Below are 27,162 nucleotides of genomic sequence, written 5' to 3' on the forward strand. Positions count from 1 at the left end.
AAACATTTTTTCTAAAGACTAATAGACTATGTATTCAATTGTTGTTGCTCAAAAACATATTTCTTCCCAACTGTCTAATGGGTGGTAAGCCTGACAGAAGCTTAACTGAATAAAAATACTGGCCCATCAAAGATGAAAACTTTACATATTGCCGTGACCATCCTATCCTAAGGTCTATTAATGGACTATATGATACACCCTTTGGCACTTACATTCTTAATAAGTAAATACATTAAAATACATCTATACTGTATATACTGATTGTGTTTTTAGAACTTGTATCATAGTATTCCCATGCAAGAAAGTAGGTAGAGAAGAGCAGAGGAAGAAAGATCTATGTCGGCAAAAGTATTTCCACTTTAACCGGTAGACCAACAATAACTCCATTAACGGTGGTTATGGTGTGTGGAGGGGTAGAGATGCTTAAAGTCTCAGCTTCTTTGAGAAAAAATAGTTGCTTTAAATATCCATTAATATCCATTAATCCTGAATATTTGCAAATTACTTGTATTATAGATGATGTGTGGAGGTAACAGTTCCCCTTAGCTTAGTTCATGTAGCTATCGTTTTTTATTTTAATACACTGCAATGTGTTTTTTTTTCTTTCTTTCTATTTTTACCCTTATTAACTAAGACATGTTCTTGCTGCCCATTTTTTGTTCGGTTGCACAGGGGTTAAATTTCTGTTTCCTTTAATGTGAAGTCATTATCTGACAGTGTATGATTTAATGTTCTCTCTTTGGATTATCAATTGTCTGTTATGTTACAATAAGACAAAAAAGACTAGAGGAGCCTTTAAATTGTTTTTATCGACTAAGCAAACACAGATTTTTTTATTCATGCAGGGCTTTTGATGTTGTTGAGTTACAGAGTTGCATTGTCCAAAGTTAATAGAATTCAGACACTTCATAGGCTCAATACATTGAAATTGTACATAGATTTTTATATCTTCACATAACATATCACTCTGCGTTATCCCAGTTATTTCTTTCAGATTACAGAATGCCATGTAGTTTCTGTATATCTAACCAGAAAGACCCCATTTTTCATCATTCTTTTTATCTCTGTTACACAAGTTCCTATTTTGTACTATACATTTCTTTTTTTCAGCACATGCTTTGCTATTGACTTCACGCCTAGTTTATAGTCTCTGACAGTGGCTCCTCTGTGTTATCTGCCAAACATCTGTTCATAGCTTTAATAAGATCCTTTCTTCTTCAGAAATCATTAAAAGGTTCACAAAAACCCATCCGGATACTTTTCTCACTGTCGCACAAACGCTGGCAAATATTAAACCATTTTCTTAAATTTTAACCCATTTTCATTATAAAAATATATATTTTTAAAAAAACCAATAGATTAATGAGCAGATTACAATTTCCTTTCAATTTTCGGGCAATGTAATAGCAGGTGACTTGCATGTATTACATACAAGATCAGTGCTATCTGTATAGCTTAACGGACAAAATGGTAAAATAAATTTCCACTGCTCTATATGTGTTCATCATGCATGTAACATTACATGATACCGTGATTGGAATAACAATTAAGGGGTTTATTTACTAAATCACCAACTGAGTGAAATGTACTCCTGAAATGTTTATATAAAAACCTAATAATGTGCTTCTGACAATGGTAGTTTTAATTATTTTTTGTTTGTTTTTGTTTTAAGTGCTAGGGGCAGGTCATTATCAAGACTTTTAATGAAATCGTTGATAACAATTAAAAAGAAATATTGGAATTTGAGTCCCGGAGAGGAATTGTCCATTCTAAATGGGGGCATGTGGACAAATCTAAGTTCAATATCAGTTGTAGGAGAAGAACTTGATTAGAATGCAAGAAGAACTCAGCTTAATAGAACCTGTCAGTATCATCATGGCATACATAGACAATGTGGCCACAACCAAGCTTCTGCATGCCCAGAAAGGATGTAGCTGCTTCAGAGTTTATCTGTGTTTTTTTATATGTGTGTATGAAATAAGAGATGAGAGAAACATATATTAAAAAAATAGGTTAATACCAATAAAATGCTGAGACTGGAAAATGTAGCACTGTTATGCTTGCTAATAATTCATCATACTGTCTGAAAAATAATTAACATTGCACTTTCAATGATTTTGGTAGGGCATACAACATAATATTTTTTCACAATTCTCCTTTTATCAGCAGCTTTCTTCATCTTGTACATAACAAAGTACAGACAGGGTGCAATCAAAACATCCAAAGAATGTATGCAGGTTATCTGTAATAATCTCTTAAGTCTTGATTAATAGAAGTTATAATTAAACAACAATGCTTTTGAATCGAAACCTAAAAAGTTAGACAAAATTAATAAAAGGAATGGAGCAACATAGTTATGAAGAAAGGTTAACAAATTTAAATCTGTTTAGTTTCGAAAAACGTCGCCTCAGAGGGGATATGATAACGTTATATAAATATATTCGGGGCCAATACAAACCATTGTGTGGAAATCTGTTCATAAACAGGACTACGCATAGGACACGTGGTCATTCGTTTAGACTGGAAGAAAGGAGATTTAGTCTAAAGCAGAGGAAAGGGTTTTTTACAGTAAGGACAATAAGGATGTGGAATTCTCTGCCTGCAGAGGTAGTTTTATCGGAGTCTGTACAGACATTTAAACTGCAACTGGATGGATACTTGGAAAAACATAATATTCGGGGATATAATCTTTAATTATGGGGAAACAGCTTCGTGATGCAAGGAGAAATCTGACGGCCATTTTGGGGTCAAGAAGGAATTTTTTCCCTGGTTAGTGCAAAATTGGAGCCAAACTGGGGGGGTTTTGCTTTCTTTTTTGATCAACAGCAACAAATTAACAGATATAGGAAAGGGTGAACTTGATGAACACATGTCTTTTTTTCAGCCTATATAACTATGTAACTATATGTTACTATGTATAGAGCTCACACATAAAAAGAAGAATCAGGAAAAACACTCATATGCAGAAATAAATAATAACTAGTTAAACATAAGTAACTGACAATGCATTTCAGGGAATGCATGTACCTTTTCCGATTCCTTCCCTCACTCACCCTCATTTTTACAGTATGTTTATAAGCAAATATCAAAAGGATGCAATTAATCACATTCTAGTTGAGATTTAAAAGGCAGAGGTATTTGTGTCTGTAACAGCCACCCAGGATTTATGATTTTTGCTAAGGAGTTAGAGTTTCTTCATGAAGATATGTAACAGCTGTGTTGGGGTTTTCCAATATACGTTTTCCAGACCATCAGGCAGCTATGAGGCAAAGAGGAAAAACATTTGGGGCTGTATAAGGCCTATTACCCATCACTAACAAAACATCTGGTAGAGACCTCATGTTTTCCAAAGTAATCATTTTTCATACTAATAACTACGTGAAGGTTTCTATCTAAAAAAAAAAAGAATTGCACGTATCTCGTTTTTTGTACTAGAGGCTTCTCTGAGTATAAAATCAATAACCTTTAAATTCCAAAGAAGGATTTACCCATAGGGGCATAATCTCTTTGGATGCAAATTAGTTTGTAAAGCGCAAATGATACATTAGTCCCATTGCTTCCATTTTTTGGGGAAAAAAAGCAAATATTTATATAATCATTAAATGTGTTAGCTATTCTCATATGTTTCTATTTACAATTATAGTCACCATCTGTTTTTTGACAATCTTGCTGCGGTTAGTTTTTATTATTTCATTTAAAACATAGATTAAATAGGTAGTTAAACCTAATGAAATGGCTGCACTTTTCTCTGAGCAGTCATCACTAAACAGCTCAAGCTCTATACAGTATCTGAAGAGAAGAATGCCACTGAAAACTTGCTAAAGCTGTTAATGAATATACATATATAAAAGCATGGCCCACCTTAGCTCATTTTAAAAGAACACAAGGGGAAATATCCTGAAGCACATAACTCAAATCCATTGAAAGAGGTATGTGACAGGATCCATTAAACACTAAGGAGTATTGTCATGCAGATTTGATGTTGGGCTGACACAGGGGCTTGGCATTGGAAACATTAACCTAGCCAGATGTGTCTTATAGCCTAAGGCTTGGCCTCTTAAGCCACACAGACGGACCCACACCTTTTACATACCAGAGCTCTGCCATAAATTAATTCAGATTCTTCCTCAGTGGTCATTAGTTGTAACTCCCTTATAATAAGGAATTTAGGGTGACAGCTTTGTATGCTTGTTTTGGGTCATCTTGAGGTCACAATGGAATCAGTGAGTCTTAATAGATATATATTAAAGATATTGTTTTTTATACCAAAAGCTAAGCCTAGGATGTCTCTCTGTGACACTGGAGGGGTAGAACATCTAACCAGGGGATAACATGTACTGTTTTTGGGAAATCTCAAATCTCTCCTAGAAATTTCTGTCTGGAAGGTTCTATGGATTATCTTTTCTAACATTACTAAAAAAATTCCACAAGGGTATTGAGATTCCTACAGATGGCCTTTATGGGGTTTTTATAATGAGATTTTTCTATGCATCTCCTTGTTTATTTTCACATACTGTGTTGTATACACTGGGCCTAAATTTTTATTGTACATATTGCTATTATGTGTTATTTTTGTACATAAGAACTGTGACAGTAACTAAATACAAATGCATGCAAAAACAGTCAGTTAACGGCCAATGACATGCCTGGCACGGGATGGCATTGAACAAGCTTAGAAAGTGATCTAAGATTGCTTTATTTGCTTAAACAGTGTTGCTGTAATTCCTCAATATCGAGGCATTCAGCGACACCAAGATCGGCAGCATACACTGTATGGCAGCGGGTGCTTGATTTAAAAGAGCTTAGGAGGCAATCAATGGACGCCTCCTAAGTTAAAAGGGTGCTGCTGAAATGCATTGATAGCGAGGCATTCAATGACATTGAAAACTCACCCATCAAAATAAATTATTTAATGGGGGTAAATTGCATTGGCTGGCTTCAAAGATGTCCCAAATAGCACATAGGAGCAGAATGACCAGATTTAGAAAAAATGGTTTTGAAATACCAAATGCTACTTGTGCTTATTGCCCTATAACCTGCAAAAAAAGCAAAACCATAAAGACATTGGGTATTTATAAACTCAGGACAAATAGTAGAATCTTCATTAGCTTTTGTAGATGAGTAAAAGATTTTTCAAATAAAAGTAAGAAAAAGTGCTTTTTAAATTTTTTCATAGTATATATATATATATATTTTATATGATATAAGACGACATAAAGCCCTTCTTATCCTGACAAAAACAATATATAACTTGTGTGGGTACACTAAATGGGAGAGGAGGAAATTACAGCTAAACATGAGCACCGCAAAAGTGTATACTACTAGTAGTATATTACTAGTTTGGTGCGGTATTTGTGGAGTGGCCAAAATGCTTCAATCAATACCTCTTCTGCATCTTCTTCATCATCTTTTTTTTTCATTATCTTCAATCTTCTTCCTTTTCTTTCCTCTTCAATCTTCAATCTACTTCTTTCCGCATCTCTGCAGACATAACCCAGCAGGAACTTGCTCCAAAATGGCGGCGCTTGACATCACCAAAAGCATCAACTGAGGGCAGTATGGGGGCGGTTATGGAGGCTATAGTTTTGCCCTCACGTGAACATAAGGCAATATGGCGGCACTCGCGGTGACATCTTCTCCCCTAATTGGAGATTCCGGAGAGGACATCATCACAAGTGCTGCCATATTGCCCTCAGTTGGTTCTTTTGGTGATATCGTCTTCCCCGATTGGAAGATAGGGGGAGCATGTCACCGCAAGCACCGCCTTTTTGCCAGAAGTTCCCATCGGATTATATCCGTGGAGATGTGGACGAAGAAAGAAGGTAGCTAGAATAAACAAGGGAGACGAAAGAAGATAAAGAAGGGGAGGTGAGCAGAGAAGGTTGTGAAACATTTAGAGAACGTGAGAGAGTGAACAAGAATAGAAGTGTGAGAGAGTGTGAGCGAATTTCGAAAATTCACCCATGATTTTTGCTTCATTTTTGTCTGATTTGTGGGGGGGCTGGCCTTGTTTTTGTGGCCTTGTATGAATCGCAGAATTTACCAAAATTCTGTAAATTTGTAATTCAGACAAATTTGAATGCATAAGTCTACTATGCATTATGGAAGGCTATAGGTTTTGGCCCTTTTTTACAGAACAGTGAATTAAGTGATTTCAGTCTACAGAGTTATACAGAGAAATAAAATAAATAAATAAATAAATAAATAAATAAATAATAATCATGAATTTATTTCTTAATTACTTTCTATTATGAGCACCCATGTTGCCCAACAAGTCAAATTCTTTTAAAGTTTGTAATTTCAAAAGTAAAGCATATTAAAAGAGCTTCCTCTTGTCCTGTTGGCCTATGATTACTTAACACATCATTAATTCCTTCAATTAATCCTTCAGATTCGTGCACCATAAAATTTAATTTAAATATGTTAAATATGTCAATTTATAAAATTTGTATCCATGGAAAAAATACTTGTAGCGTAATGTGAAAGACATGAAGTCATGCAAAGCAGTGAAATTGTTGCTAATGCCTGTCAATTGCTTGCAAAGTAGTAAAAAAAGACACAAAATGAAATCATGGATCAAAATTCATGATCCTATTTTTTTGCATACTCCAAATCATTTGTATGTAGTAACCTATCAATCTGTTTTGTGAGTTGTCTTACTGAAACATAATCATTGTACTTTAGTTTGATTTTCTAAATATTCACAAATTTCTAGTTACATATTTGAAGACCACTGGTTCTCGCTCACTGTCTCATAGTTACACAGTTACGTAGTTACATAGTACATAAGGTTGAAAAAAGACCTAAGTCCATCAAGTTCAACCCTTCTACCTAACCTTCCTATTCTTGATCCAAAAGAAGGAAAAAAAAACCCCAAGATACTTTGAATTCTACCATCAGGGGAAAAAATCCTTCTTGACTCCAAGAGGCAATCTGATTTCTCCTTGGGTCAGGAAGCTCTAAAATATGAATTCCTGCCCTGTATGCCATGCCTTTCTAAAAAAATATCCAGACCCCTTTTGAAGGCATCTAATGTATTTGATAACACCACCTACCTTGGCAGTGAATTCCATACCTTTCTGTTTCTGTTAATGAACAGGTCACTGAAGAGCTCTTTATGTTGGCCCTGCATATATTTATATAATGTTATGATATCCCCTCTAAGATGCCATTTTCTAGTGTATATAATTTTAACTTTTTTAGTCTCTCTTTATTACTAGTATCTGCCAATCCCCTTATCTCAGTCACTCCCATTCTTATTCACTCTATTACCTCTCTGACAATCTCCCTATCTTCTATGCAGACCGCTTTTGTGTAGAGGTCCAGTTGACATGGAGTCTATTTATGCACCAATTTATGGGATTATTATTATTATTTTTTGTTTTATATAGCACCATCAAATTCCGTAGCGCTGTACAATGGATAGACAGGACATAACAAGTAGTAAGTAACATAGCAAACATAGCTCATGATCTAGCCCAGAAACCAGCTCTGTTTACATATATATATATTTTCACAAATAATACTGTATTTGGGCATGTTTGTGTGATTATTCCTACATTCTACCCAAAAGCTCATATACTCTATTTTCCCATCCTCCAATTATACAACAGAGATTGGTGCATTATTATGATTTCATGGAATCATTCTTTTTTTATCTGTCATCTCTGGTTGCTGTAAATATATGTTTATGATTTCCTACTAAGTGTGAACGAGGTTCATTTATTGCCACCATTAATCTAGAACACGAAACCTTTGGCATATGAGTGGTCTACCATTTCTACAATACAAAGTCAATATCTAATTAGCTAGTATACTTAACGTGACATCATTTGCATATCAGGGATAGTTTTTTCTTAAACCACAGCATTTTTATTGAGCTCCTTAGTGGCAAATATAAGACATAATTATTGGTATAACTCAAGAATAACAGCATAAAGACATACACACATAAGAAATGTTTCATGCTTTATGCTACATTAAACTGAATACCTTGGACACTACAATTTTCTCTTTACAAAGCAATGTGATTCTTTATTGTTGTTGAAGCATGGCATGTCTACGTTCTGGATTAAGTTGTGTTTCATATTCCCTGTGATTTAGATGTTGACAACTACTGTGGTAAAGTAGCCTATTTTCTAAGCTTCTTAAATAAAAGCATGCATGGCATAATTTGCTACACTTAATGAGTAAAGCCATGAAACATGCAGCAAATTTGATGTACTTGATAGTTTTACAGAACAACAATTAATCTCAAATAGAAACAACATAATAACAATGTGTCTCTATTCATATCAGTGATTAAACATTCCAACTTATGTTCTAGTAGTTAGTGTAAGAATGGAATCCACGTAAATATACATTAGACGATAGTAAAACATTCTTTCTAATTTTTGAGATGCATATTTTTTTGGAGTTTTATGTCCAACTTAAATTTATGTTACATTCGAGGATCATAAACCAAAGAAAAAAAAGACTGAATATCTTTTCCCCTTGGTGATTGCTTAATGTGGTATTTAAATGCAAATCTATTTTGAGTGTGCTCAATCTTTGATAAAACCTTTTTAGATATATAAGTGAGTTTATAAAACATAGATCAGGAATAATTAAACTAAAGAAAAATGAAGAGAATTCAGACAAATCTATGGTACTTAATGGCATACACTCAAAATTATTAAAATAACTTTGTGGTGTCCTGGCAAAACTGCTATCAGGTCTATTTAACCAGTCACTAATGACAGGAGTAGTGGTAATGGTAGAACCACTGCACAAAAAAGGTTATAGGGAAGACTCGACCAACTATAAACCAGTAAGCCTTGCATCAGTAGTTGGCAAGTTAATGTAAACCATGCTAAAGGATAGGATTGTTAAATATCTGGAAGTAAATGATTTTGCATTTATTTTTTGACTGGGTAAGTAAGATAATAGACCAGGGAGGAGCTGTAGAAATTGCCTCTCTAGATTTCAGTAAGGCATTTGACACTGTCCCCCATAGCAGATATAAATAAATTGCAGTCTTTGGGTTTGGAAGGCAAAGTAGTAGTATGGATAAGGCAATGGTTGAATGATAGGGTAAATTCAGAGGAAGGACGTGTTACTAGTGGAGTACCAATACTCCACTAGGGATCAATATTGGGACCTGTACTTTTTAATATTATTATAAGTAATATTACAGAAGGCCTTAATGGTATGGTATTTTTGAAGATGATACAAAGGTCTGGAACAGGGTAGACATTCTGGGTGAAATAACTCAAATGGCAAATGAGTCCCAAGGCAGAATAGAGCATTAGGGACACTGTTCTGTCTGTGACAACAGAAGACAGGGACTTAGGAGTAATTATTTCCAACGACTTAAAAGTAATCAGACAACGCAATAAAGAATTTTAAAAAGTAAGCAGGGTGCTGGGTTTTATAGCAAGAAACATTAGCAGCAGGAAGAGGGAATAGCTTTACAGATCTCTGGTCAGGCCTTACCTACAGTATTGTATATAGTTCTGGAGACCCCATATCCAGTAGTTCAGTGGAGGGCTACAAAAATGGTAAGCGGTTTGGCGTATAGAAATTATCAGGAAAGATTAAAGGATCTTAATATGTATAGCTTAAACAAAAGAAGAGAGAGGGGGATGCAATAGAAACATTTAAATATTTAAATAGATTTCACATAGTACATGAGACAAGCGTATTTCAAAGGGGGAGCAATGTTAGAACTAGAGGTCACAGTCTAAAACTAGAGGGTCAGAGGCTTACATGCAATATAAGTAGATAAATGGAACAGTCTCTTAGCAGAAATGTTTAAACAGGCATGGGCTAGACATAAAGCTTTGACTGCTGGTTCTTATCTGCCATCAAAATCTGTGTTGGACCCGGGAGGAGCAGTAAATATATACTATCTGGATTTTAGTAAGGCATTTGACAGCATGGATGTGTATGTATAAGTGTGTGTGAGTATGAATGTGTATGTGTAAGTGTGCATGAGCGTGAATGTGCATGTGTGAGCACGAATGTGTAAATGTGTGAGTACAAATGTTTATGGGTACGTGGAATGTGTAAATGTTTTTGTATGAGCATGGATGTGTATGTGTAAGTGTGTGTGAGCATTGATGTGTATGTTTAGGTGTTTGTGTCTGAATGTGTATTTCAGTTTCTTAGTCAAATACAAGTTGGTTTAGGAAGTTGAGTGGCCAGTATGAACAGAACCAACTGAGATAAGTTGCTTGTGAGGAAGCAAGGCCACGCGAGTGGCTGCAACCTTAAGTTTTGCAGGTTTAATGTGAAGATATGCAACTTTTTGGTCATTATCCTATATTACAGATTCACCTAATGGTAGATATGTCACAGACATATTTATGAAACATACTGAATACATGCTACACATTTTACTTTTTTTTTTTTCATGCAAGTTTATAATTTATATTTTTTCAACCACTCTTTAACCTCTTAATTGCTTAGAGGTAAGAGAGAGCTGCTAGTGGAAATTGATTTGGCTGTTTTCTGCATTAAGTGTACAAAACACAAATAAAGCTAAATGTGTCAAGATCATAAAATAACAGTCATATAAAGTTAAATATTAACACATAGTGCAAAAAATGTGTCCAAATAATTTTTGGCCCATTTGCACATATCTAATATACAGTAGATGTTGATAGAGGCAAGTTGCATCCTTTTATCTAAACATTGCATATTACAAAAAAAAAACCACACAAATAGTATATTGTCTGATAAGAGAAAGAGTGAAAAATATGATAGCGATGGAAGCATGTTCTGTTAATCACTGGTATAATTGATTTTCTGACAGCGATGAAGTCATGTATTTACTGTAGCAGCCTTTGGCTATAAAATAGATTATATGATCTTTTATAACTACAATACATTTGTGGATATTTTTTATTTGAGGCTTTTTTAAGTTTGCATTTGCCTTAGTATCATCAAATAATATTGTTTTATGCATGGTAACTTTAAACAGTCACATCTTTTGCAAGAAGTAATTTTTCTTTTCTTTTTTTTTTCTTTAATTGATCCTGACACACCTAATTAATTGGACAGTTTTGAGCTCTGCTTTGGCATATATCATTATTTTTTTGCTATGGAACACTAATTTTTTAATGGCAGATGATATGAGATATTGTAATCTGGGAATACAATCACAAGTGTCAAAACATTTCTTAAAATAGAAAATAACAACTTCGCTGCGATAAAAAACAAGGTTACCACATTCCAACAAAGGTAACATGCTGTATATTATATGCCACTAGAGTTGCACTGTAAGAACCTGCACAGCAGTATTCTGCGCTAAAGGTGCATAATTTGTGTTTCCATTTACCTTTATATTATTAACCCTGGCAGCTCCAGTGTTTTCTAAATGTAACGTAACTAGTACATGCACTCGTTTGGAGGCATCATCCCTTTTTTAAGGTCTCACAAGCTAGGTGGCTGGGGTACCAGTGGTAAAGATGGATCCTGCTAGGTTGGTTATTAAACCCTACCACCAGTGAATCTTTGGAAAATGAAAGTACTGTATTTGCTCGATTACAAGACGACTCCCCAAAATGTAAATATTAATTTAGGAAAAAAAAACAAAACCTGAATATAAGTCTACGCTATACAATTTTTTTTCACTAGTAAATACTAATTGACATGTAAACAATAATAATAAAAACTATGATTGAGAAAAATTTATATTTAGTTTTTATTTTCTTTTATTTGCCAACCTGCCCCCAGTTATGCACATCTGCCCCCGATATGCCTTATAACCTCTATATGCCACTCTGCCCCCCGGATATGTCTTATACACCCCTATATGTCACTCTGCCTCCCTGATATACCCTTTAACCCCCTATATACCACTCTGCCTCCCTGATATTTCTGTTAACCCCCATATGCCACTCTAACCCTCCCCCAAATTACCAGTGCTTCCCTAGACTTGTCCCCCGTGCTTCTGATTCCTTGGTGTCTAGTGGGGCAGCCAGTGGAGGTCTAAGTGATCCACGCAGACAACCTGCTACTGCCAGCACTTCAGAAGATCATGTCATTCCAGCGCTCCGCCACAGAAGCCCCAGAGGAAGTGCCGGCAGCAGCGGGGGGTTGTGTGCACGCATCGCACAGATGTCCACCAGCTGCCAGAGAGGAGAATACAGATCCCCTGTAGCGCTGCGGGGGATCTGGATCTTAGTCTTGTAGTCAGACCTCTATTTGAAGTCTGATTAGAAAACGACCTTGAATATAAGACGGTTATTTTTCAGAGCATTTGCTATAATCGAGCAAATACGGTATATCTTGATAATATCACACACATAAGGAGACATAAAGAACAGCATAAATGACAATAATGGTAGATTCCAGGTCTGCAGATAAAGGGAGTTTATTGAAGCAAAAACAATTCAAAGTATTTTTCAATGCTATCTTGGTCAAATGATTGGTAGCTAGATTTCCCAATACACTAAGCATTGATACTGTGCAAGTGGCAGGGGTATTTAATTCTAGGCCTCCAGCCCTACAAACAGGCCACAGTTTTTGGATTTTCCAGTTTCAGCATATGCATCTCAATAAAGAAAAAATAAGTGAGCATCTTTAAGGTCAGGGTACATAGAATTCCTGGCATGTTTGCAGCCCTACATTTTCCATGCGTAGTAAAAGGATTTCATCAAAATGCGCCGGGCCATTGCCTTAAATATTTCTTGATCATTTGGCAGACACTAAAGAGCTTTCAGTAAATATCTGACAGCTTTAAATCTTAATTTAAGTGATTTTCTGTGTCATGACATTAAAGCTCAAAGTTTTCTGCTACCAACAAAACCCTAAGGAACACTTCCAGATATATCACATCAATCAAGTCATCAATTATTCCCATCTGATTCCCCATAAATCTTTTTCCATAAGTTCAAACGCATAGCAATGAATATCCGCTCTCAAGATGAAATTGAGTTTTATTGCTGTGGGACTTTGCAATGTTAAGGATTACATTTTTTATTATACTATTGTAGAACCACAGTCTTTACTGCAGTTACTATGTTTATAGCAGGTCTGATCAAGTACTTTGGTCATACAAACACAGTGCATAACACTAACAACATTTTGGGAACATATTAAGCTGTCAGAAAACGATTACAAGTGAATTGCGGCTTCAGTCTTTTTCCGACTGGGAGTATATTAATAGTTAGATTTGTTTTTGAAAGTTTTTTTCAGCTGTTCTTTCATGTTTATTTTTAAATTCAGAAACAAGCATTTTTCTACTAAGTAAGTGCTGTAAGCGTTGTTCCTCCATTTATCTCCGTAGGCTTCTTTTATTGTTTATGAGGTCCTGGTTTTCTGCTTGTGGCCCCACCACCGGGTCTTGTAGCAAAACAAAAATTAATCGATATGTTATGTAATAAAAAAAAAAACAGACTCCACCACTAGTTGTTACAATGAAGAACCTCAACACATTAAAGGTTACAACAATAATTTGACACTGATAGGTCAGATTAACCCCTGTTTCTCAGAAGGGTGCAGGCAGCTCTGACCTGGGGATTAAAGTCAGTTCTGGCAATTTACATTTACATTAAAACTCTTACACTAGAGGTTTATTTACCTGACCCAGGAGCAGTCCACTCAGCTGCCCTCTCCACATTCATCATGTCCCGGTATGCCATGTCTTAAAGGCACACAGTCATAATGTAAATGGTCTGGTTGGGGAGATCAGTGTTCTTTGCTGTATCTGGCTCATTCAGCAGTGGCAAACTAGGTGGACTGATCACCCAAGAGATCGATCAGCTCCTCTGTTTTGCAGGGGGAGGAGACTTCTGCCCCCTAGACCTGTCGTCCTAGGCCCAAACATACTTGACCTTTGAGAAAATATGTTGCTGCTTACATTTTGCATTATTTTAAGGTACATGAGAGGTGCCATCAAGCACTGGCCCATCCGATGTTTGCCCAGATTGCCCAATGGCTGGTATAGGGCTAAGTACTGGGTTTTCCTCCCCACACCCCAGCAAGCTAGTTAATATACCAGGTAGTGAGGCTATGCCCCAACTGCTTCTTCCACATACCTGTGGCAATGGTAAGTGGGGTGGAAACCCGCATGGAATATACAGTAGCTCAAAAAAGTGGCTAATTGGCCCCAATTTGGACATTTCCACTGAAGGGTGTATTCACTTTTGTTGCCAAGGTTTTTACATTAACGGCTGTGTGTTGAGCTATTTTGAGGGGACAGCAAAGTTATACAGGCTGTACATTCACTACTTTACATTGTAGCAGAGTGTCATTGAGTATTGTCACATGAAAAGATATAATAAAAATATTTACAAAAATGTGAGGGGTGTACTCACTTTTGTGAGATAATGTACGTCTGTTTTTATTTTTTCAATGTATATGAGCCACCTGCAGTTACATCTAGCTGCATCTCACGTGTGAATTTATTCCTAGAAAACCTTTTATGCAGCTTTTTTGTTAGGGAACAATAATATAGATATAGATTTTTTTAACCGTGAAACCAATTCAAATTTACTTTTATAGTCTTGCTAAAAATGTAATGAGAAAATCATATTGTGCAGGCTAATTTGAAAGCAGAATAATATTACATACTCTGAAACTGTAATCAAAATGTTGTTGCATATGAAATGGATATTTGGTTCAAAATTGTAGTATGCAGTCATATCTAAATATATGTAAGCCCAGATGGATGCTTTGAGAACTAAAGTCATTGGGTTGAATTTGTTGCGGAATAAATCTATCACAAGTAATTGAATAGCATTCCTCCCATAGACTGAAATGGAGAGCTATGAAGCAGACATACATTGGCTCAAATTGATTAAGTAAGATTAAACATGTCAACATGTGTTTGCCATTGCTATGCAGGGATTATTGTGTCTGACTACTATGTTCACATAATATACTCTTAATGCAGCATAGTCAGAGCAACGTTGCAAAAGGACACAGAGATCAGAACACTTATATTAACAAATACAAGGTAAATATACAGAGCGCCAAGCATTAACTAAGCAGCACCACACACCTCTAGTGTCTCGGACTAGAAGACAATGAAAAGAATGAGAAAGCAACCGGTAAGGTGCGCTACAAATTTTTAACTTGAGAAATAACATATATATATATATATATATATATATATATATATATATATATATATATACATACTTAGATTATATTAATGGTAGAGGGATATCCAATAAAAATGCCAATGTATATATGGGGGAAAAAAAAACAGAGAGAAAATCTCAAATATCATAGAACAGTAAAAGCATTTATTATATTACCAACGTGAAGAATATAAATGACAACTCAGGGCGGACTACAGCTCTTTTTTGCTGGTTCACTTCCAGACCCTTTGGGAAACTGTTGTATTCTCCTCTCTCCTTCAGTTCCATTCACAAGACTCAAATGTAATATAGGAGATAGATCACAATTAAAAAAGTAACATTTAATGGAATACAAAAATATAAAGTCCTTGCGAAGATCAGACAGAAAAAAAGCACACCTTGAGGAACCCTAGATGGAGTGAAATGCGTTGTGTGGCTATCCAAGGAACTCATAATTTATTTTTGCTTTATTATTTATTGTGCTTATTGGAGGCGGTGTGATGGGTAAACTCTCTGCTGCTCGTAAAGATTTTTATTCATGCAAGTAATTTTTATTTTTTTGTATTCCATTAAATATTACTATTTTAAGTGTGATCTATTTCCTATTTGACATTTAAGCCTTTTGGGTGGAATTAAAGGGAAGAGGAGAATATAACAGTTACCCAAAGGGTCTCGAAGTGAACCAGTAAAAAAGAGCATTGGTCTGCTTTTTAATTTAGATTCTTCACATTGATACTTTAATACATGTACTTTTCTACCGAAGAACATGTATTTTCCTTGGCTTAAGTGCAGGATATCAGTAAATGATCAGCAACTTTAAAGTATTTTCACAATGATAATCAATGTATGGTTATTATAGAATATATATAATATATATATATATATATATATTTTTTTTTTTTCTTTTTCATGGTCTGCAAAGAATACAGTACGCTGTAGCATGAATAGTAATTGACCTATTAATAGAATGAATTGAGGGAAATATCTAATTAAAATCTCCAATTAAGTCTTCTAATTGGAGAAGGGACATCGAAATGGTTTATTTACTAATGGCAAAGGGACTTTGTAATGTATTCCTCTTTGTGTAAACCTATTTTGGACTATTTAATAAATGCTAAATAAATGTTTTCCAAAACAATATCTATATAAAATGATTATATTATAGTATCATAATATTATCTGTGATTAAAATAAAAGTAGCATAGTTATATCCTTATTTGCCAGATTTTCCATACATACAATACTTATTGCTAAAATAATGGAAACAAAATATACATATATCATATAAAATATATTGTAGAATAGATGTAACATTTTATGTGTCTTGTGAAGAATATTTTGGTCTCACATATTTTTTTTTTTGTATCAATAAAGTGTCTTGCAAAGGCTGAACTATTGATTTGTAGTTTTCTTCTTTTTCTAAACTTTACTAATTATAAAACTGTGTAATTCTTATGCCAGTTAGTTAAAGCTATCTACATCATTCATGTCTTCTTAGATTTCAAAACAATTCCCTCTAAGCATTGTGTTAATTATCTGTATTTATATAACTATTTGATGATAAGCATGAATAGAAATGAGGAAAATGTCTTCTTATCGTAGTTACACAATTTTCCAATTAGATTTTATATTTCATGCTGTAAACGCAAATGCATTGCTTACATTTTACATTCATGGTTCTTGGGGGTCTGATATGTAACGGTCGGGGGCCACTTGACGTTGCTTTCATGCCTAGGCCGAATTTTCCCTGCTGTCCCCTTAACACAGATAGCATTGTGTAAAAGAGATAAATTCATATAATGACTTTGTCCTTTTATAGCTATACGATACTAAATATTAAGTATAAATGTGTGTGATTATTATTGAATGTACTTCCTGAATCATTTCACAGAAGAAACATTGCGCTGTTAAATTGATGAGAGTAATGTCTGTGCCGTGACGCTTCCCTATTGCCTTGCTGTACATATTCAGGCAGCGAAGCAATTGCATGCCCCAGTTGGACCTGCTTTCACCAGATGCATCCATAACACATGCAAATGTAATCAGAACTGTTGTGGCGTTGAGCTAATCTAAATGTTACATTAGCTGTTTGCCAATGAATACACAAATGAGATGTGCACTAAAAAAGGGTTTCTTTTGGCAAAGCTGAAATAAAGCATGCCAAGCACAATTTGATATTCTAGAAACAATGCGACTTTAGTTCGGTTTTCAAAATGTACGTAAAATATTTTTTTAAATTTCTATTTATCTATTTAGTCTAATTAAATAGTTCCATTTTACTGTTAAAAATAAGCTGTTCTTTTATTGGCCATATTAATAAAAAATATTTTTTTTTATGCTGTCCATATACTGTACTTTGCTTGGCAAATTATTAAATGAAAGCATTGTTTTTACCTGTCAGTACATAATTTAATACTAAAATGCTACCAGGGTACTTATTTTAATAATGTTTTTATTATTTTTTAAAAATATTTTTAATGTCCTAAAGAGGTAAACCTCTAGCATAACTTTAATCTTTTGAATTACAGTTATAGAAAGGAGAAATGAAAGAGAAAATTGTGTAGGTTTGAAGAACCTTCCAATGTTTTTATGTTTTCTAATAAATACTCCAGTGCTAATGATGTTTAAAGGTTTCAAAAAGCAATCCAGGCCCCAAAGGTACGTTTGATTGAATTTCCAGTTTATTCAGGGCCAGACCAACAAGTTCAAAAACTGATCAACTTTAAAAAAAGCTGAAGCATAATAAATAGGATTTATAATAATATTTACAAATATATTTACTATATTTGAATGTGCATGGTTACATTCTAATATGTTGGTTATTAATTGTTTTCTTTTGTTTAGTAAAACAGAAGATGTATGATATTTAGCTATGTATTAATTTCCCGAAAATTAGTTATAAATATATATAGTTTCATGTCGGAGATATTTGATACTATGTCACTTTTATCCTGCATACTGAAGGGAAACAATTTCACTTTGGACTCATTACTTTGTATTTCTTAGTTCCCTACTCATAACGTGATTAGAAGTACTGTAGGGAGCAGGTGCAAAGGGAAATTGTTCCTCCATTGATTTGAAATAAAGAAATGTAATTTCAAATATCATAAGGTGTTTGAATTTCCGGATGATTTTTGCCCAGAGTTACTATTTGTATGCTATCATATTGTACTATGGGATTTATATTTTCTAGGTAACCATTACATTTCTATTGCTATTGACAGTTTCTTTAACTAACTATAACATGATAACGTATGGCTTTTCATATTTGCCTCAAATTCTGTGTCTGAAAGCAAGAACTACTGCAGTGTAAATAGCTGAGACCGAGGAAAAAGAGCAAATGCTTTTAGGGAATTTGCATGATTTCCTTTATGTATTTGCATGCAAACAACATTCATTTAAAGCTGACACCTAGCTCTATGTATTTAAATGCCTATGACGGCTTTAGTGCCCCTTTAGTTGGTGGTGCTCAACTAAGTCTTACCTGTATCTTGAACCCTCAACCACATTATGTCTGGAATCATGAAAATGCTCATAATTTCCTTAACTTTTCTTTTGTAATTGGATTAATACCTAATGGGGACTGAGGAAAGTGTCCTCCCATACACTCTAACCAATCATACCTGCATGAGACATCGATGTCTTTCGAGGCGAATTTTAAAATGCCGCCCCCCCCTTATCTACCCTTCCTCTCCCTCCGTCCCTGCCGCCCCCCCCCCTTGTACTTACCTTTCAGCAGTCCTGCGGCGAGTCTCCCTGTTCGGTCTCGGTGCCGGCTTGTAATGCTGAGCGCCGGAAATCTTCCGGCACTCAGCATTACAAACCGGCACCGAGAACGAACAGGGAGACTCGACGCAGAGGAGAGAGAGAGGGGCGCCGAGCGGGTACTGACCACTCGGCGCCCCTTTCTCTCTCTTTCCCTAAAAAAAAAAAAAAAAAAAAGGGCTTGGGGCGGCCCCTTCAAAAGTGCCGCCTGGAGCGGTTGCCCCACTCGGCTCCATTGTCGGGCCGGCCCTGCCTCCACCTCCAAGCTATAGCGGCTGTTGAGGGGACACATGGGGCAGCTGCCCTAGGACTCAAATGGAAGAATGGGCTTGACCATTAATACTGAAATTATACAGTCAGTTGAGGTGACAAGTGCTACATTTCCTAAATGAGAGGACACACAGACATTTAATCAATTATATGTTATTATATATATATATATATATATTTTATTTTATTTTATGGGCACTGGATGGCACAGTCCTTAATAAATCTTTATTGCTACGTATACATAGTTATTCTTTGAAAGCATTACAATTAGGAATGTTCTTTCCAATCGATATATTATTATGTCTACTGGAATGTTAACATCATAGTTAGAAGTAGGTGAAAAATACAAAAAGCTGGGTTAGTCCTTATGGAATAACAAAAGAGAAGGTGGGCAGAAACATTGAACTATGCCAACTGATGTCAATGCAACATTTCACAACACTCATGACATGTACTTGGGTAGAAACTTGGAGGTGTGAACAAGGTTCCCCTGTTGTAAAATATGCAAATTTCCACTCATTTTTGTGCAGGGGCAATTTTTTTTTATCCAACTACTCACATTTTTGGAGAGAAAACTGAATGGTTGAAATCAATCAACAGCTGACATAAAATCATTATTTTTAACTATCCAATGAATCATATTTTTTAACTTCTGATGGCAATATAACTGACTGAAGGAAAAAAAATCATAAATACATTTTTTTCACATCACTTAAAATAAATACAATATATACAATTTGATGGCAAACAAGAACCATTAAGCCCATCTAGTCTGCCCACTTTCCCTGCTGTAACGACCTTAAACTTTGTTCAGTCCTTATTCTATATTTAAGATATATAAGTCATATGCTTAACCAATGCATGCTTATGCAGATTTTTTTAAACTTTTCCAACATAAATAATAAAAATTTTCCAAAGTAAATAAAATACAGAATAAACCCAGGGGGGCAGCTAGGCTTCCCCGATGTCACAATAAGTAGCCTAGAAAGTTAGCAAGAATCATCGTGCATATGATTGTGCCTTCCCACCCTAGTTCCACTGGGGTTGTAGCTCTTATTGCACTCTTTCCCTCATATCCAATCACTTTACTGCTCCTGTGTCTTTTAAGTCTTGAATGATGGTCATTATTTACTATAATATTATTACAGCACAGAAATGTTTCATGACATATTATTCATTTAAAGTTGGAAATTACAGCAGGGTCAACAAAAATATTTCAAAATAATGCAGGGAAATGCAGAATGCCAAAGAATCTAAATAAAATTCATATTTTTATATATTGAAAAACATTAAAAATGAACATATTTATCACACCAGGCAAGATACATATTGGAAAATTAAAGATCCGATAGAGCATTGCATTAGTTGTCTCTTTATCTATTTTCGAAGGCATCTGTATTGCCTTAGGTAATTGTCCTGCAAATGATGAATATCCTTATCTGAAACCCCACGGGGCTTAGATTAAATGACCTATCCAGCATGCAAGTTATCTTTAGAGACAGACTAATACTCATAAAAATAGATGTAATGAAGTTAAGTGTCACTAGGAAATTGACTTTGGCTATTTAAACAGACTAACAGGATACTAAAGTGTTATATTGCGGCTGAACATGGCTAGGCTCATATATCAGTTCTTTAAGTTTTAAAATCAATTTCTGATTTTCAACGAAGCATAGATAAATCATACTACATCGGCAAGTCGACAACTCATTTTTCATATGACTTATCAAGCATATAAATTATTGAAAGTGTGGTAAGGGCTTCTGATAATTTCATGTATAGGTTCTTTGGAAAAAAAACATTAAGAAAAGATTTTTCTTTCTATGTTATAACACTATGGCATTTTAAAAGTATGTTAATGGCCTACTCCAGTTGTTCTCCCACAGCATGCCCAAATAGTTATTGTTAATACAGAGTACTGCATCTTTAATCTTCCGTCTTATTCATCTCACTGCCATACTTAAGACTATTTTACCATATGCTCTAAGTACATAAAATGTTGTATAACCTGATGATGTGGCAGTGGTTGAGACACAACTGGCAAAACCCCTAGAGACCTAATTAGCTATGGTTGTGTATGACCACCTTCCAGTGCTTCCACTGCTTCTTATCCATCTCTTCTAGTGTGCCTGGCACATCTGGAGCATCTCAGGCCCCTTCTCTATCGCCCCACTCCTGGGATTTCTTCTTCCACCGTTTGCTTTGCCCCACAACCTTACATCTTGCTCCTGTCCCACTACCAACCCCAATGTCAGTCATCAACTACCTCTCTGCCATCTTTTACACACACACGTACCCGCTCTGTCACACTCTAAGGTACTCAGACTTTTTCCCACATAACACTCTATAAAAAGTAAAGCGAGGTATAAGTGTTGTATGTGTATTATCTAGGTTGAGTGCAACGTTTAAAAAAAGTATTTGCAGTGTAAGGTCAATTGAACAGCTCTTTCTCCAAAAACATTTTAGTGCCTCTCTTCATCTGTATCCTGTCTCTCTGTATCAGTCGCACTGTCCTTCTTTCCGGAGCTCTGTGATTTTGCTTGTGAAAGTGCTAATCACAGGCAAATTGTAATGGTTATGCAGGTGTTTATTTGGTTTGTAAAGATGCATTTGACAGATGTATGAGTTGTGGTTGGCTGGAATATGCCTTTACCATGGAAAAAACGTGCACACGTATAAATTTCCTTTTTAACTTTGACTTAATTGGACGTGCCTCTTTTTGAATTGTGTTTTGCATAAGCAAGTAACTGTAAGCGTGATGAACACATACTCTAGAACCGGCTCATTGCTGGCGTTTTAGAATTGTTTTCTTTCAATTGCTAATCCAGGTGAATGGAATTAGCCATCAGTTGTATTTTATAGCCCAGTGCGTGTTTAATGCTGCTTTACTGCTTGAATCAGGATCAGTTATCTAAACGAAAAAGAAAGGCAAAAAACATCGAGACAAATTTTGGCATGAAGTACAGAACAACAGAACAAGAGCCTTAAATTTCAATAAACCCTAAGGATTGATGTATGAAAATTGTTTTAGATTTGTTTATTTGCATAATACACACAGTTAATTCATCCCACACACCATTTTTCTCCTCAGAGTGTGAAGATCGTTCCTGCATTTGTACTGCATTAAGTCCCATTATAAGAGATTAGGTAGCAACTCTTTTCATGAGGGATCAGACACCATGTAGTAAACTTGAAAGTAAAGCTCTAATGCGTAGAGCATCAAAGAGAACCAAATGCTCTAAAGGCACATTTATTTCTTTAAGCAGATCTGATGTTTTTCTGAAATCCTATATTCCCTGAAATATATACACTAGAATATATGTAAAAATATTTACATAAGGATTATAAAGAATAAATATTTATTGAAAAGCTTGTTGTATGCATTTTCCTTTTCTCGGAACCTGTTTGCTGATTTCCAATAATGTATCTCTGGTCTAAGTTGCTGATAGCTGTTGATTGGTCCAGGCAGTCTTTGTAAGGGTAAGAAAGAAGAGAGAACTTTAGGACAGGAAATTGACTAGATATTGTTGGCTCTATCACATGATGATACAGATTTCAGCTTCCACAAGGTGAAAAATATCTACAACTAATTGACAAGCAAAAAGCACAAGCTATAGGTACAGTGACATATCCTGGCCTAGGCCTACTCTTTGATCTCCTCAACTGGCCAATTTACACTTTCAACAGCCTCCACAGACTGCATTCGAAGGTGCTGCTCGCCCTTAAGAAGGAAGCACTGGGAACATGATGTCATACCACGACACTCTGTGTCTTAAAGGCACGCAGCTCCTTTTAATGTGGTGGAGACATGATCCGACTGTGGGAGCTGTCCTAGGTCATGCCATATCTCATCTGCTGCTCCCGCGATTGGGTGCTGCAGCACAGGGCTGATGGCTGGATATGCCCGGCTGCATGCTATGTAAGCATTAAAACGTAACGTGTGGCCTGTCATTTCCAGCTGACGGCTTACGTCATTAGGCGGACGCCAGCCTTAAAGTGCCAGGATGGCCTTGTTATCCTCAGTCCTGTTTGTCCTGCCCACGCCGAGGCCTTTTTCAGTGATCTTTTAGTTACTTCTCCAGGGGAGACGATCTTTGGTGCAGATCAAAATATTAACATCAGTGAAAATGCTTTTTTATCTTTAATAATTTTGCCAGCTCTATGTATTGTAGAAAAAAAGGCTATTTGTGAATTTTTCCATAAGTAAACTGAAGAACCTTTTGCATATCTTGCTTATTAACAATTGACCATGTTTCTATAAAGAAACAAAGCTGTGTTGCTGGAGGCATATTGGTTTTGGCTATTTTGAGCCACAAGTAGTAACTGGGATACATAGTACTACCATGCTTTGTAGAGAATATGAATTATTAATATATATTTGTAGAAGAAACATTTTACAGGCTAGTATGGTACAAACACACACACATATATTTATATATATATATATATATATATATATATATATATTAAGCCACATTTATAATATGTAAAACATTTCATACTATACTTGCAGTGTGTACTAAATGTTGAGATTGTCTAAAGCCCCAAAGAAATAAATGCCTTATGCTAGCAATGAGAACATGACAGGTCTTAAATGGCACATTGCCATGTGTTATTACCGATCTTAAAAGCATTGAATATATTTGAAAAAATACTTGAGGCTATTACATGATCTGTGGTGTAAATCAATCTCACAGCAGTAGAATATTCTGATAAAAAGTTTCTGTTGTTCACAATTGGTATGCTACATCCAAGCTGCTTTTAGACATAGCGAAGATGTTCAGGATACTATGACTTGTGGGTCTGATAACATGTCCCCCACAGTGCTTTGGAATGAATTCTAATGCAGATGTAGTTAATTAAGTGTGAAGATTTGGAAGGAAATCAGCATTCTGTATGAATGTTCATATGTCTCTCAAGTAGCACTGTCATATACTGTATTTCATAATCATAAGGACTAATGTTTCCAAAAATAAATCTCAACCTAAATTTTCTCAAGAGACTTCATTGAGCTATCCTGTAAAATGTTGGAATTTAATTCATTCATTTAAAAATGACATGTATTTTCCCACTTTGTATGTTAAATCTATTTGCCAGGCAGATTAATTACTAAAAAGGTAAACAAATTAAAAGTAATGATAAACTTTAATCTTGTTTTAAAAATACTCAAAAATTTGGTAACAATATATCTTTAAATATTGATATCAAATTGTGCATGTAGTGAAAAAAAAATGATAAACGAGGCATGTGTATGGTCCAGCATTGTCTTGGATCTACTGTCAGTGTTGGTGTTTTATGAAAAACAGTTGATGAAAGTTATGACATTATGTGTTTTGTTGTTTATTTTTAATTGCTGTTGTCATAAAAAATATCTTAAGAGTGCATCAAAGTGTTTATGTATTGGCTGAAACTTTGGGAAGTAAATCTATCTTTTGAAATATTTAATTGTCTTGTATTTTTGGAATATTTTGGTGAGGCAAATGCTGTTTTTATTACAACTATAGAAGCTGCCACTTAAAAAGAGTCTCTTTTTAGGTTGAACAGTGCCCAGTTTTGGACCCAAATCCCTCTGTCCCATTTCCCACTATAAATTTCATTGGTTTCTTCCAAGGTCTCATAAAAAACTATTTCCCCATAGCCACACTTCTTACTATTTTCTCCAAAAAATGAATTAATATGTAACTTCATTTGACCTTTATCGGACTTTTAGTTTAATATTCTAGACCTCTAGCTCCAATGGATGCTTCTTATTTTAAATAATGCAAGGAATACAATATGAAAATGCTAATTAATTTAATTAATAAAAATATACAGAAAAAAACAGTTTCAGGCTTCACTGTCAATTTCAGTCAACAGTTACCATTTTGACTCTAGTGTATGGAATGTTTGTATTGTTAAGGCTACCAAAGTCTATTTAGGAATTCTTTATAAAAACAAGAATTAAAAAGCAAGCCCAAACACTTATCATTTATTGTGTCTTTAGAATTCATCTAAATTATTTAAATGTACTTTATATTTGTTGATATGTTATTTTATAGAATGTTTGTTTCATATTATTCTCTCTGTATTCTTGTAGGTGACATGTGCAAATTCAACTGGTGGTGGAAAACTCGGAAACTTAAAATCAGGAAGTTCCATATCAACGCTTAAGCACATATGGACAGAGAGCAACAAAGAATTGTCAATTAGCCGGCTCCTTTCACAGACTTTTCGTGGCAAAGAAAATAAGACAGCCTTGAATATGAGATATGATACTCCAGAACCCTATACTGAGCAAGAGCTCTGGGACTGGCTGAGGAACTCCACAGACCTACAAGAACCTCGTCCCAGAGCAAAAAGGCGGCCTATTGTTAAGACAGGAAAGTTTAAGAAAATGTTTGGCTGGGGAGATTTTCATTCCAATATCAAAACTGTGAAATTAAATTTATTGATAACCGGAAAAATTGTTGATCATGGCAATGGAACCTTCAGTGTTTATTTTAGACACAATTCTACTGGTCAAGGAAATGTCTCTGTGAGTTTAGTTCCCCCAACTAAAATTGTGGAATTTGACTTGGCTCAACAAACAGTAATAGATGCAAAGGATTCTAAGTCCTTTAATTGTCGCATTGAATATGAAAAGGTTGACAAGGCTACCAAGAACACACTTTGCAACTATGATCCTTCAAAAACATGTTATCAGGAGCAGACCCAAAGTCATGTGTCTTGGTTGTGCTCCAAGCCCTTTAAAGTGATCTGTATTTATATATCATTTTATAGTACAGATTATAAACTAGTTCAAAAGGTGTGTCCTGATTACAACTACCACAGTGACACTCCATACTTCCCTTCTGGTTGACAAAAACATGTATGCAAGACTTTACCTCTATGGAATAAAAGGTGACCGGGCAGGAACCTTAATGAAGAAAGTCACATCAATTGCCTGGAATGTGTCTACTCTGCAAATGGCAACCACAATGTTTATACTGAGAAACTTATCAGATGCAATTTACTTTTCCCAAACTACTCCATACATTATTTACTAGATGTGGGTCACTGTGGATATATATATATATATATCTATAACATACACATTGTAAGTGGTTGTTTATCAAGGTCTTTGTTTGAGCAACCTTCATTGTCTAAGGTAAAATGTTTCATGACTGTTTTTCAGGAAATAAAAATGATTAGCCATTCTTTAAATGCTATTGATGCTAATTAGTATGGAAACACAATACTGTCTTATACTCTTGGATAAAACACCTCCCTGGAGTGCCATAGGAAAATATATAAACCACTGCTAGAGCACTGCTGTGTGGTATTGTAAAAGGTTTCTTGAGGTCAATAGCCCAGAAACCCTATAATACCAAACTACAAATTACAGTAGGCACATTCAAGGTCTTGTATGGTTGTACTTGTTCTTTGAAAGGAGCCCATCGTTAAAGATAAAAATGCACTTACAAATTACATGTTGGCGTATATCATAAAGGCATATTTAAGCTTCTATTAGTACTTGAATATTCAAGAAAAGTCTGAATTCTAAGTTACGGTATAAACTGAAAAAAAAAAGCAAAAAAGAAAATGCCTACCAGATACCATGTAAGTTATAAGTGGCTGACATCTTTCTTACAGTATAATGTAACTACTTCAATATCCTAGTCTACATTTGTATGAATGGTTTGTATTGTACATAGTTTAACCAGTGTTCCTTGAGCAGCTTATTAATATAACTAGTTATCGTCTCTGCTTGTTATTGGTTAAAATACAAACAAGGAAATGAGGAATCCATTTTATCGACTTAGCTGTAAACTTCATTACAAAAAGGACATAATTATGTACAAAGCATTTATTCTGCTAAAAGTATTGTTGAAAGCTAAACATATACAACATTGAAGTCTGTATGCATTTAGATATTTTATTTCTGGAGACAAAAAGAAGAATTGTATATAAAATAAAATACATAAAGTTGAATTTAAATATTTACAAGTGGTTGTTTTAGTGGTGTTATGTATTAAACAAGTTACTGGAAGTGATAAATTATCAAAATATAAAGGGATCATTCAAATATTGTTATACG

The 27,162-nt window shown here is 35.0% G+C and overlaps 1 protein-coding gene across 1 annotated transcript in view; it reads left to right on the plus strand.

The window, feature by feature from the left end:
* The window catches only part of NXPH1 (neurexophilin 1), a 138,618-nt gene extending 112,349 nt beyond the window's left edge, over window positions 1–26,269 (plus strand). Inside the window, exon 2 of the mRNA XM_053468336.1 lies at window positions 25,183–26,269. Coding sequence (XP_053324311.1) covers window positions 25,183–25,944 — 762 coding nt within the window. The 3' untranslated portion in view covers window positions 25,945–26,269. The remainder of the gene's footprint in view (window positions 1–25,182) is intronic.
* Window positions 26,270–27,162: the final 893 nt, after the last annotated feature.

The sequence above is a fragment of the Spea bombifrons genome, chromosome 5, assembly GCF_027358695.1.
Source record: "Spea bombifrons isolate aSpeBom1 chromosome 5, aSpeBom1.2.pri, whole genome shotgun sequence".
In the NCBI taxonomy this organism is placed as follows: Eukaryota; Metazoa; Chordata; class Amphibia; order Anura; family Pelobatidae; genus Spea; species Spea bombifrons.